Consider the following 14,337-nt stretch of genomic DNA (forward strand, 5'->3'; position numbering starts at 1 on the left):
GACAGAACAAAGTTAGAAAAAGACGAACAGGCGCGCTCTGCTGAGCTCTGATTATCACAGTGCAAATTCCCTAATCTGCCGGTGCTGCGGACATACATTACCAAGATGTCTTCTTAACAGCAAGGACACGATCTGGCGAACAGGAAGCGATGGCTGGTTGCTTCGACGTCCCGTCGTGGTGATGATAATGTCGCGAGTATAGCCCGAAACAAATTGTCCCGGTCTGGTTATTCCAGACTAAAGACTTCCTAGCAATACAAATGCGCCTCTGAGGGAGACGAAGAAGGCTCGCCACGCAATCACTGACGGTACAGTGATTGATTTTAACAAGCGAAGTCACACAGTAACTACGATACAGTCAACTTTAGCCAAAACTGCTCAAGACAGACAACATAGGCCGCTTGTACGCAGAACGCTCAATTGCCAACTGTACTCCGAAAGTTACGTTGAAGTCGAAACTTCAGCAACTTCATTAAACAGTTACATTCCCGCCCCCACGGCAGTGGCCGTGGTTAAACGTTCCAATCAGCAACTCGAAAACCGGCGGAAAATTCCACTCTATTGCCGAAGCACTATCATTCCACCAATGGAGATTCTTGGCGCCAATTTCTGCGCTGATTTTGCTACGTCACGGAGCTATGCCCTGAGACAGCCAATCACAGTTACGATTTGGCAGAAAACGCGGGAATTTGCCCGCCAAGACTGCCTGGGAACACAAGTCATTCCCACGCCTCGCTGGTAGCCCCCAGAAAGTGTTTTCGCTAAGTTTCTGCGAAGTAACGGAACCTCTAGCCCAGCCGCTCCTTCAGGCCCTTGCGGGCGTGTCTCCGCCGCTATTGACAACGTCGGCGCCTGGAAAGCATTCACCCGGGTGACGAGAGACGCTGCGTGGGAAGTCTGCGTGTGAAGGAATAGCAACCTTACACCACATGCAATTAGAGAGGAAAATCGAATTACTCAGAGTAAGATAGAAATATGAGAGGGGGCTCACGCCACCTCTCAACCGCTTCCAAAGACTGGGCATTTATTTTGTACTCGTACATTAATGGGGATTTTCGCCTTGTTATACGCAGTGGGATACACTTACTAATATTGAGAGATAACTGCCAGTCATTACACCACGCATTTATTTTCTGCAAATCCTCATTGATTTGTTCACAACTTTCATGTGATACTACTTTCCTGTAGACTACGGTAATTCGAATACATCGTTCTTGGTCTTTAGTCTAATTGTACTGAGTCTGGTACATATTGTATATTACCCGTCTTTCCCTATCGCTTATCCTGTTTTTCTCAGAATTTTGCACCATTCGGCATCTCCAAATTCTTTTTCCTGGTCGACAAATCAAATGAAGGAGCCTCGATTTTTCTTCAGTCTTGCTTCCATTAATAAGTGCAACCAGAGAACCGCCTCAGCGGCGCCTTTACCTTTCCTAAAGCAAAATTTATCGTCAACTAACAGAGCCTCAATTTTCTTGTCCGCTCTTCTGTATATTACTCTTGTCAGCAACTTGGATGCATGAGCTCTTATGCTGATTGTGCGATAATTGTCGCACTTGTCAGCTCTTGCTATTTTCGGAACTGTGTGGATGATATTTTTTTGAAAGTGTGATGGCATTCGCCAGTTTCATACACTGTACTCACCAATGCGAATAAGTCTTTTTGCTGACAGCTTATCTAATGATTCGATGGAATGTTATTTACACCTCCTGTCTTATTTGATCTTCATTATGCCAGAGTTTTTTTAAAATTTTTATTCCAATAATGTATCCCCTATCTTTTCCTTGTCGACTCCTGTTTCTTCTACCACGCCATAAGACAAGTCTTCCCCCTCATAGAGATCTTCACTGTACTCTCTCCACCTATCCGCTCGCTCCACTGCATTTAACAGTGGAATTCCAGTTGCACTCTTAATGTTACACCCTTGCTTTTAATTTAACCGAACGTTGCTTTGACTTTTGTGTATGCTCAGCCAGTTCTTCGAACAAACATTTCTTTTACAGTTACTTCTTATTTTTCATGTAGCCATTTTGTCTTAGCTTCCCTGCGCTTTCTATTTATTTTGTTCTTAAGTTTCTTGTTGTTGTTGTTGTGGTCTTCAGTCCTGAGACTGGGTTGATGCAACTCACCATGCTACTCTACCCTGTGCAATCTTATTCGTCTCCCAGTACCTACATCCTTCTGAATCTGCTTAGTGTACTCATCTCTTGGTCTCCCTCTACGATTTATACCCTCCACGCTGCCTCCAGTACTAAATTGGTGATCCCTTGCTGCCTCAGAACATCTCCTACCAACCGATCCCTTCTTCTGGTCAAGTTGTGCCACAAACTCCTCTTCTCCCCAATTCTATTCAATACTTCCTCATTAGTTATGTGATCTACCCATCTAGTCTTCAGCATTCTTATGTAGTACCACATTTCGGAAGCTTCTATTCTCTTCTTGTCTGAACTATTTTTCGTCCACGTTTTACTTCCATACATGGCTACACTCCATACAAATACTTTCAGAAACGACTTCCTGACACTTAAACCTATACTCGATGTTAACACATTCCTCGTCTTCAGAAACGCTTTCCTTGCCTTCGACCATCGTTATTTTGCTCCCCAAATAGCAAAACTCCTTTACTACTTTAAGTGTCACATTTCGTAATCTAATACCCTCAGCAGCACCTGACTTAATTCGACTACATTCCATTATCCTTGTTTTCCTTTTGTTGATGTTCATATTATACCCTCCTTTCCAGACACTGTCAATTCCGTTCAACTGCTCTTCCAAGTCCTTTGCTGTTTCTGACAGAATTACAATCTCATCGGCGAACCTCAAAGTCTTTATTTCTTCTCCATGGATTTTAATGCCTACTCCGAACTTTTCTTTCGTTTCCGTTACGGCTTGCTCAATATACAGATTGAATAGCATCGGGGAGAGGGTACAACCCTGTCTCACTCTCTTCCCAACCACTGCTTCCCTTTCATGCCCCTCAACTCTTATAACTACCATCTGGTTTCTATAGAAATTGTAAATAGCTTTTCGCTCCCTGTATGTTACCCCTGCCACCTTCAGAATTTGAAAGAGAGTATTCCAGTCAACATTGGGAAATGCTTTTTCTAAGTCTCCGAATGCTAGAAACGTAGGTTTGCCTTTCCTTAATCTTTCTTCTAAGATAAGTCGTAAGGTCAGTATTACCTCACGTGTTCCAACATTTCTACGGAATCCAAACTGATCTTCCCCGTGGTCGGCTTCTACCAGTTTTACCATTCGCCTGTAAAGAATTATCGGTAGTATTTTGCAGCTGTGACTTATTAAACTGATAGTTCGGTAATTTTCACATCTGCCAACACCTGCTTTCTTTGGGATTGGAATTATTATATTCTTCTTGAAGTCTGAGGGAAGTTCGCCTGTCTCATACATCTTGCTCACCAGATGGCAGAGTTTTGTCAGGACTAGCTCTCCCAAGGCTGTCAGAAGTTCTAATCGAATGTTTTCTACTTCCGGGGCCTTGTTTCGACTTAGATCTTTCAGTGCTCTGTCAAACTCTTCATGCAGTATCATATTTCCCATTTCATCTTCATCTACCTCCTCTTCCATTTCCATGATATTGTCCTCAAGAACATCGGCCCTGTATAGACCTTCTATATACTCCTTCCACCTTTCTGCTTTCCCTTCTTTGCTTAGAACTGGGTTTCCATCTGAGCTCTTGATATTTATGCAAGTGGTTCTCTTTTCTCAAAAGGTTTCTTTAATTTTCCTGTAGGCAGTATCTTGTATTTCTGAATTCCTCAGATCATCGTCCATCAGCTGAAGTATTTCTTATGATTTCTTCGCAGTTACCGTCTTTCTACATACGGTTTTCTTTCCAACTTCCGTGACTCCCCTTTTTAGAGGTGTCCATTCCTTTTCAACTGAACCTCCTATTGAGCTATTCATTCTCACAGTATCTATAGTCTCAGAGATCTTCACCGCGCGCCTCTTAATTTCTTAGCACTTCCGTTTCCCATTTCCTTGCACACTGATTCTTCCTGAATAGTCTCTTAAACCCCAGCCTGCTCCCCATCACCACTGAATTGTCGTCTGAGTCTATATTTACTACTGGGTAAGCCGTACAATGCAATATTTGATTTCGGAATTTCTGCCGAACCTCGATCTAATCCAACTGGAATCTCCCGGTATCTCCCGGCATTTTCCAAGTATACCTCCTGTTATTATTCTTGAACAGAGAATTCGCTATTAAAAATTGACGTTCGCTATTAATAACAGAATTTATTGCAGAACTCAATTAGTTACTACTACCATGAATATCCTTCTACAACTTTTTCATCTACTCTTTCACGTACAACCGCATTCTAGTCCCTCATTACTATCATATTTTCATCTCGCTTTACGTACTGAATTACCCGTTCAGTATCCTCATGTATTTTCTCTCTCTTCATCCCCTACTTGCGACTGCGGCATGTACATGTGAACTATTGTTGTTGGTTTGCTGTCGATTCTGATGAGAATAACCCTATAACTGATTTGTTGACAGTAACTCACTCTCCACCCTACCTTCCTATTCATAACTAATCCTCCTCCCTTTATACCATTTTCTGCTGCTTTTGATATTACCTAATACACGTCTGACTTGAAATTCTTGCTCTTTCCATTCCTCTTTACTGACACCCACTGTATCTAGACTGAGCTACTGCATTTTGCTTTTCAGGTTTTCTAGCTTCACTACCACGTTCAAACTTCTGACATTCCACGCCACAAATCGAAGAACGTTATCCTTTCGTTGGTTATTCAGTCTTCTTCTCGTGGTCACCTGCTTCTTGGCAGTCGCCTTCCAGAGATCAGAATGGGGGACTAGTCTGGAATCTCTTGCTAATGGAGAGGTCATGATGACAGAATTTTTCAGGTACATGCCAGATGTCCTGTCGATACAGATTACGTACGCTCTCATCTGAACAACAAGGCAGAAACATCTGTTCCCATTAGACCAAAATCCTGACGCATCCCATCGTTTAGCCAGTTTCTCGAAGTCCTCCTCAGTAGCAGTAAACCGCCTCTGGAATAAGCTCGCACATTACATTAGAGAACTGAATAACATCTCCAGTTTCAGTAGATAGTTAATGACATATCTACAAAAGCAACAACAAGGGTTACGATTCTCCCTCCCTGTACACACTCTTTACCAGCGTGCACCCTTCTTCTCAACCAGATATTCATCCCTCCCCATTATTCTTTGTTGATGCAGTCATCTTAAATTTGCTTTGCCCAGAACTCGCTGTAATAGAAAGCATCTATTTTCGAATCATCACCAAGATATAATATTATTTTGTAAATCAATCCAGGATTAAATTTAATAATTAGCTTTAGATTGTGCAATTAATAATATGAGTTTTAAGTGCACCATAAATTTCGTAATTCCAAATATTTTTAAAGGAGTGATTTTAATTGTAAGTGCAGACAATGTACAAGTTAATTTCTTTTTATTCATTTTAGTCTGAAATATAATACATGTATACAAAATCAAATGAAATTCTTTCAATGAAACATCATAGAATGTTAACTTATACAATAATCGGCAGTAGGCCTATACATGGTATCGGTTATTTGTATTAAAAAAAAAAAGTTGTGTTACAGGAGGGTGCTCCATTACATGCGGTGTGCTGACCCCATGCCCCTCCTTATCCGCAACCAGTGACGCCTGTGGGCTGAGGATGACACGGTGGCCGGTCGGTGCAGTTGGACCTTCATGGCCTGTTCGAATGGAGTTTTAGTTTTCATAAATTATTTTTACATCTGCCACTATCGTTATATTATTATTATTATTGTTATTGCTATCATTATTGTGTGTGAATTACGTTTTAAACTGGGGACCAAGAAACGACGGAGAGGCTTCGTCCTGCTGTAGCCTTCAGCGGATCACAACCCCACAACTGGCCACAGCAGTCCACCCACCCTACCGCCGCCCCACACTGAACCCAGGGTTATTGTGCGGTTTGGCCCCCTATTGGATTCCCCCCTTCCTCCCCCCGTCCCAAGCACATCTCACATCGAGACGAGTGTAGCCCCAAATGTTCGCCTGGTAGAGTAATGACGGTGTACACGTGCGTGGAGACAGTGTTTGCACAGCATTCGCCGACACAGTGTAACTGAGGCGGAGTAGGGGGAACCAGCCCGCATTTGCCGAGGCAGATGGGAAACCGCCTTAAGAACCATCCACAGGCTGGCCGCCACACCAGAGCTCGACACTAAACCACCGGGGACCGACATGCCTTCCCGCTGGGGTAGCAGCGCATCAGACCTCACGGCTCGCCGGGCCGGCATTATTATTATTATCACTATTAGTGGCAGCAGATAGAGTAGTACAAGTACTGAAAGTATCAGTTTCATTGGTCCACAGTCAGTATTATTTACTCACATTGCTACTTTGGACCCTCACATAATTTTAATACTGTCATATCATAATTGTTACTTCTTACAAGGGAACCTCCCCATCGCACCCTCCTCAGATTTAGTTATAAGTTGGCACAGTGGATAGGCCTTGAAAAACTGAACACAGATCAATCGAGAAAACAGGAAGAAGTTGTGTTGAACTATGAAAAAAATAAGCAAAATATACAAACTGAGTAGTCCATGCGCAAAAGAGCCAACGTCGAGGAGAATGTGAGCTCAGGAGCGCCGTGGTCCCGTGCTTAGCGTGAGCACCTGCGGAAGTAAAGGTCCTTGCTTCAAGTCTTCCCTCGAGTAAAAAGTTTACTTTCTTTATTTTCGCGAAGTTATGATCTGACCGTTCGTTCATTGACGTCTCTGTTCACTGTAATAAGTTTAGTGTCTGTGTTTTGCGACCGCACCGCAAAACCGTGTGATTAGTAGACGTGCTTCTCCAATGGGAACCGAAAACATATTGCCCACGGAGTACATCTCACATATTTAATGCACTCTCGTCCAAAGTAGCGAACAGTCAACTGCCAGCCAGGGAGCCTCGTTAGCGGGAATCCTCTCTCTTCCGCGCGCTGTAGTCAACTGACGTCGTGTGTTTCGATGTTTGTTTAGGTGTAGCGTCCCCATACTAGGGCGCAGTTACCTCGCATCGGACGGACGGACGCACGGACAGATAATAATCGTCTGAAAATAAAAAAATTAAACTTATTCACTCGAGGGAAGACTTGAACCAAGAACCTCTCGTTCTGCAGCTGCTCACGCCAACTACGGGACCACGGCGCTTCTGCGCCCACATTATCCTTGATGTTGCTTATCTTGCACATGGACTACTCGGTTTGTATATTTTGCTAATTTTTTCCATAGTTCCACGCAACTTCTTCCTGTTTTCTCGATTGATCTGTGTTCAGTTTTTCAAGGCCTATCCACTGTGCCAACTTATAACTAAATCTAAGGGGGGTGCGATGGGGAGGTTCCCTTGTTAGGAAACTATGATATAAAAAAGTACTGTGTGTTTGAAATCGTGTAATGATGTAAGAGAGGGTGTGATGGCACAAAAATATGTCCGGTTAAAAAAATAAATAAAATATAAGTAAATAACGAATGCGCTGCTACACTGCATCCAGATTCACTTCTTTCTTTCTATTGTAATGCCTGCCTCATTAGCACTATGTGATGTAGCGGGCGATCAAAAAGTCAGTATAAATTTGAAAACTTAATAAACCACAGAGTAATGTAGAAAGAGAGGCAAAAATTGACACACATGCTTGGAATGACATGGGGTGTTATTAGAACAAAACAAAAGTATTGCTAGACGCATGAAAGATCTCTTGCGCACGTCGTTTGGTGATGATCGTGTGCTCAGCCGCCACTTTCGTCGAGCTCGGCCTCTCAGGTCCCCAGACCTCAGTCCGTGCCATTATTGGCTTTGGGGTTACCTGAAGTCGCAAGTGTGTCGTGATCAACACATCTCTAGGGACTCTGAAAGACAACATCCGACGCCAATGCCTCGCCATAACTCCGGACATGCTTTACAGCGCTGTTCACATTATTCGTCGACTACAGTTGTTGTTGAGGAATGATGATGGATATATTGAGGATTTCCTGTAAAGAACATTATCTTTGCTTTGTCTTACTTTGTTATGCTGATTATTGATATTCTGATCAGATGAAGCGCCATCTGTCGGACATTTTTTGAACTTTTGTATTTTTTTGGTTCTAATAAAACCTCATGTCATTCCAAGCATGTGTGTCGATTTGTACCTCTCTGTCTACATTATTCCGTGATTTATTCAGTTTTCAAATTTATACTGACTCTTTGATCGCCCGGTAGGTTCGTGGCTGAGCTGACGGTGTTCCTTACGACAGACCTAACCGTGTGCTGCCCCAGGTCGCCCCGTGTCGTACATACCGTGGAAGGCTTCCCAGCCGGACAACAACGGAGGCAACGAGAACTGCGTCGACTTCAACAGCGCCGGAGAGTCGAACGATGTGGTGTGCGAGAACAGGGCGCCGTTCTTCTGCGAGCGCCGGCTGCCGCTGGCCGTGCCGGACGGGTACGAGTGGGTGCAGGAGGCCGGCCGCTTCTACAAGGTGCACGCGGAGCGGCTGGGCCACGCGGCGGCGGCCAGCAGGTGCCGCTCCCACAGCGCGGCGCTCGCCGTCCCCGACACCTGGCGCCGCGGCGAGGCCCTGCTCAGCCTGTTCGACGTCGACCGCGACACCTTCCAGCTGTACCTGGTAGGCTTCACGGACGAAGCTAACGAGGGGGACTTCGTTACCGAGACAGGTTCGTCCATTACACGGTGTCTAATGGCTTAAAGCTCAGGTGTTTCTGTTGGTGGCTGACGATTGCCAGCTTCACGACGTTACATCAGTATTTACGTCATCTGCACGCTAATAACTGCAGCTATTACAATTCGCATTGGTACACGGCCCCTTTAAGACGACCTCGCATAATCCATCCCACAAGTATAATTAGGACGCGAAATGGGATAGCGAATCACGGTTGGTCGTCGTACTTTGATTTTCATATACTTAATTTATTGACATAATGTTCATGCAGATGCTTCTGCACAATCTTCGCTACAAGCAGCAGTTACTTAGTATAAGTCCTTATTGAAACAAAACAAGAATAACCATAAAATGCATGTAAAAACAGTTCAGAAACTAGAATACCCAGTATTGTCGTGGCTTTGCCACGTTTAACTAAAGCTTACAACAGTACAGTTCCTATCAGAGTGGACCAGCCACTTAACTGCATTTAAATACTACACGGAAAACACGGTCCAAACAACACTTAAATCTCACGTGGTTAACCACAATTCACTAGACATAGATATGTAACATAAGCTAGAAAGATTGCCTTGAAACAATCCCAGGTTACACTTAGTTGCAGGTCTATGTTTATGTAACCCAAAAATGGTTCAAATGGCTCTGAGCACTATGGGACTCAACTGCTGTGGTCATTAGTCCCCTAGAACTTAGAACTATTTAAACCTAAACTTAGAACTATTTAAACCTAACTTAGAACTATTTAAACCTATTTAAACCTATTTAAACCTAAACTATTTAAACCTATTTAAACCTATTTAGAACTATTTAAACCTAAACTATTTAAACCTAAACCGCAGCGGTCGCACGGTTCCGGACTGCGCGCCTAGAACCGCGAGACCACCGCGGCCGGCTGTAACCCAAAAATCATTTGTTTAACCATCAGAAAATCACAAATTACAAAACGCGTTTTACCCATATTGGCGGAAGGATAAGATATACTAGTCTTTTTGTATGGGTTCTTCACACAAAGCAATCCAGCCGTGGAAGGGTTACGTAAAGACAGCGACACTAGGCTACAGGTAACACCTCATTCCCTGCCAGGGCTTTGGCGCTTACAGCAGCTTTTGACAAACACAGGACAATTACAACTCTCTGAAACAAAATACAGGACATAATCTTTGCATCAGACATACGTCCATAAGTCTACAAAATGTTCCGTCCACAGCAATCACTACTCTTTAAGCTGAAACCATTTAAAGACGGTTCACCAGTAATAATAATATCACTTAGGTGCAGTTTTCAGTCACTTAACACAGTTATAACTAAGACTTCACCGCGAAACCAACATTTAACCGGCTCATACGGAACTCATCCACATACCTTTCGATTAACGACTGTGTAACTTCCACAATCATTTAGCGAGTCAAACGCCTCTCTACGGGTCGCTCAGCCACATACACTAACGGCCAACTTGCTTGATGTTTGCTCACAGCACAACTCAGCAGCTCAAACAGCTTAACCACATTCCAGGGACCTTTCCCTGATAGGAATCACGAAACTTGGATCTCTAAGCCGTCCCAAAACACAGACCTACCGACCAACACAACTGCGCGGTTTTTATCAGAGCGATGGGGCACACCCAGTCGCAGTCGAGACTCCTTCCTCCGGAGACGTCCCACATCTCTCTATGTTTTCTTTTCGAAAGCTAACGGCTGACTCTTGAAGCCTACCAGCCTGGAAGAAAGCCACACGATATGCAAAGATCTCATATACCCCCCCCCCCCAAATCGATCGCAACGATATAACGAGCGTACCTGATGCTGGAGCCACTCCGCCACGGCTCACGCATGTTTTTAAGTTCAGTAGTAGATCCGAGTACTCCCCCTCCAGTAAACCTCTTGCAATATGCCGATGACACCGCATTCCTTGCCCTCGCTCCTACTCTCCAACAATCCCAACGCCTTCTCCAGAATCACCTTGACCTTTTTGCCACATGGTGTCACGAGTGGCTCCTGAAAATCAATCCTTCCAACACCCAGGCAATCATCGTAGGTCGTACCACTCGCTCCTTCCGGCTACTGGATTTCTCCCTTACCATCTCCGACCGTCCTGTCCGCCTCACCCCCACCCTCACCTACCTTGGCCTCACCATTGACCGTCACCTCACCTGGATCTCCGCTCCATCCAATCCAAAGCCCACAACCGCCTCCGACTCTTGCAAACTCCTCTCTAGCCAGACGTGGGGGTTGCACCCCTCTACCATCCTCCACACCTACAAATCCTTAATCGGTCACATCCTCTGTTATGCCAGTCCCGCCTGGATACCTGCCCCCCCCCCCCCCAAATTCTATAAGTCCCTCCAGATCCTTTAGCGTCATGCACTCCGCCTCGCCTTCCGTATATACCTCCCGTCACCCACGCAGATCCTCTACGACCTCATTCCTTCCCCCACCTGCTCCTATTCCTCAAACATATCTGCATACTCTACACCTCCCGCCGCCTTGAACCCCCTCACCTCCTGGTTGCTGCTCTCCTCTCCCATCCCCTCCCCCTGCCACGTCTTCACTGTTGTCCCCCTCCACCCTCCATCTCTGCTCCCATCATCTCCTTTCCCAATGTGGCTTCCATCAACTCCCCCTCCTGGATGATTCCCCCTCTCCCCCCTTCCATCCTCTTTTTTCCCCACCTCCCCTCTCTCTGCCCCCTTCTTTCGGCCGAGTCCTTTTGCATTTCCCTCCTCTGCCTTTTCTCATTCCCTCACGCGTCTGCTCTGCCCCTCTCCCCCCTTATGAGTCCTCTCCCTCCTTGGTTCCCTCCCCCTTTTTCGTTTTTTCCTCTCCTCCCTCGTTTTTCCCCCTCCTCCAGATCCCCCTCCCCCCGTCTGCCCTTGGCTCGGGAATGTCATCTTTGTGCCGCCATATTCGTGTAGTGTTTTACAGTGAGTGTTTTATAGTGAGTGTTCCATGTTGTGTGTCTTTTGGGTAGTGTTGCAAACGGCCATCGTACTGTCGCTGGGTGTGATTTTTTATCTCTTGCGAACAGAAACCAGACTGTTGCCATGTTTTTTTTAATTGTGTGTCTACTATGTTACTTGTCTGATTCCTGTGTATTTTATTAACATTGCCAACCCCTTTGCTTTCTGTTTTACCTTTCCGCATTTTTCCACCATTTTACACTTTTAAGTCACCGTTTTATCGCCTATTTTTCTTGTTTCTTTTCTTCTTCCGTTTTTAATAAAGACTGTAGGCTGTAGAGCAGCGTACTAAGCTGCTAAGCTTTCCCCTTCGGGGGGGAATTGAAAATCAATAAAGGAAAAAAAATCTGAGTACTGTGGCAAGAGCAAGCCATTAATGCCTGTTACCCCTGGGCAGTAGGTCAGATGCTGAAGTGAGGACGCGTGGCCACAAGACGATTAGCCTATTCTTACAGGTGTAGTCCACTTAGTGGTGTCATTAGGACAGTGCAGAAAACATCAGGTCGTAAAGTTGGTGACGTGTTTGTGGGAAGACTATTCGAAGCAGAGAAAAGCAACCAACAGACTGATACAGGAGATAGGCAAAACAATGTGAACCACTGTACTCACTTACGCTTTATTAACAAGGAGTTTGACCCCATTTGCCTGTAATACAGCCACGATACTTCTAGGAATACTGTCACATAATGACTCTATACTCTCCAGTGGAATGCTATTCCACTCTTCCGATCAGATCCTTTTCTACCTCCTGAAGTGGCTCCAGAGTCTGTGCTCCAATATCGCACACAAAAGTTCGATCACCTAAAATGTTCACGTAATCGTTGGCTGTAACACGACCTTTGAGAGTAACGATGGGACCAGCAGAATACCATGACATGGCTGACCACACCATTACGTGTTTCCGCTGATCAGCCGTCCAGGACATGTTTTACGATTCACTGCATCGGTTGCTGTCATCAATGGTTTAGATATAACAGCTCGTCCATGAATATTCGCTTTATGGGTTTCTCGGTCGACAGTGTAGGTATATACGGGGTCTCGAAGGTGGCTGTTGAGCTCAGCAAGCAATTTAGCTGCCGTAGTTTTGTGCTGTTCTGACACAACTCGTGTTAACGTACGACGATCTCCGTTATTTAGTTTTGATTTGCGTTCAGTATTACGTTTACACGACGATGTCTTTCCATGTTATGTGTAGGCTGTCATGACTGTTGAAACAGGTCCTCTTGAAACATTCAATAACTTGCCTGTCTCTGTTACTGATGCTCCAGCTAATAGGACCCCCAATAATCTGCTCTCTTTGGAACTCTGTTAGGTCTTTCATTGCACCTCGATCTCGGCCTCTGAATGCAAATACGACGTGTGCACAACTGGTAAACAACCTGCACTGATGCCTAGTCCGCACTGAATAAACACAGTCCAGCGCGACACATGTCTTATCTGCGTTGTTGACCGTCAAACACAACCATCCCATAACTACCACCGTTCACATTACTTTGCCTATCCCCTGCATGTGTACATACACTACTGGCCATTAAAATTGCTACACCACGAAGATGACGTGCTACAGACGCGAAATTTAACCGACAGGAAGAAGATGCTATGATATGGAAATGATCAGCTTTTCAGAGCATTCACACAAGGTTGGCGGCGGTGGCGACACCTACAATGGGTTGACATTAGGAAAGTTTCCAACCCATTTCTCGTACACAAATAGCAGTTGACCGGCGTTGCCTGGTGAAACGTTGTTGTGATGCCTCGTCTAAGGAGGAGAAATGCGTACCATCACGTTTCCGACTTTGATAAAGGTCAGATTGTAGCCTATCACGATTGCGGTTTATCGTATCGCGACATTGCTGCTCGTGTTGGTCTAGACCCAATGACTGTTAGCAGAATATGGAATCGGTGGAGTCAAGAAGGTAATACGGAACGCCTCGCTGGATCCCCACGGCCTCGTATCACAAGCACTCGAGATGACAGGCATCTTATCCGCATGGCTGTAACGGATCGTGCAGCCACGTCTCGATCCCTGAGTCAACAGATGGGGACGTTTGCAAGACAACAACCATATGCATGAACAGTTCGACGACGTTTGCAGCAGCATGGACTATCAGCTCGGAGACCACGGCTGCGGTTACCCTTGACGCTGCAGCACAGTCAGGAGCGCCTGGGTGCACGAATGGATGAACTCAGGTTCTGTTTTCAGCATCATGATAGTCGCATCCGTGTTTGGCGACATCCCAGTGAACGCACACTGGAAGCGTGTATTCGTCATCGCCATACTGGCGTATCACCCGGCGTGATGGTATAAGGTGCCATTGGTTACACGTCTCGGTCACCTCTTGTTCGCACTTTGAACTGTGGACGTTACATTTCAGATGTGTTACGACCCGTGGCTCTACCCTTCATTCGATCCATGTGAATCCCTACATTTCAGCAGGATAGTGCACTACAGCATGTTGCAGGTTCTGTACGGGCCTTTCTGGATACAGAAAATGTTCGACTGCTGCCCTGGCCAGCACATTCTCCAAATCTATCACCAACTGAAAACCTCTGGTCAATGGTGGCCGAGCAACTGGCTCGTCACAATACTACTCCTGATTAACTGTGGTATCCTGTTGAAGCTGCATGCGCAGCTGTACCTGTACACGCCATCCAAGCTCTGTTTG

At 45.3% G+C, this 14,337-nt stretch overlaps 1 protein-coding gene across 1 annotated transcript in view; it reads left to right on the plus strand.

Moving 5' to 3' along the window:
• Positions 1 to 14,337, plus strand: part of LOC126291639 (mannose-binding protein C-like) — a 133,100-nt gene that overhangs the window by 95,389 nt on the left and 23,374 nt on the right. The window contains exon 5 of the mRNA XM_049985207.1: positions 8,312 to 8,710. Coding sequence (XP_049841164.1) covers positions 8,312 to 8,710 — 399 coding nt within the window. The remainder of the gene's footprint in view (positions 1 to 8,311; positions 8,711 to 14,337) is intronic.

The sequence above is a fragment of the Schistocerca gregaria genome, chromosome 9 (assembly GCF_023897955.1).
Source record: "Schistocerca gregaria isolate iqSchGreg1 chromosome 9, iqSchGreg1.2, whole genome shotgun sequence".
Lineage (NCBI taxonomy): Eukaryota > Metazoa > Arthropoda > Insecta > Orthoptera > Acrididae > Schistocerca > Schistocerca gregaria.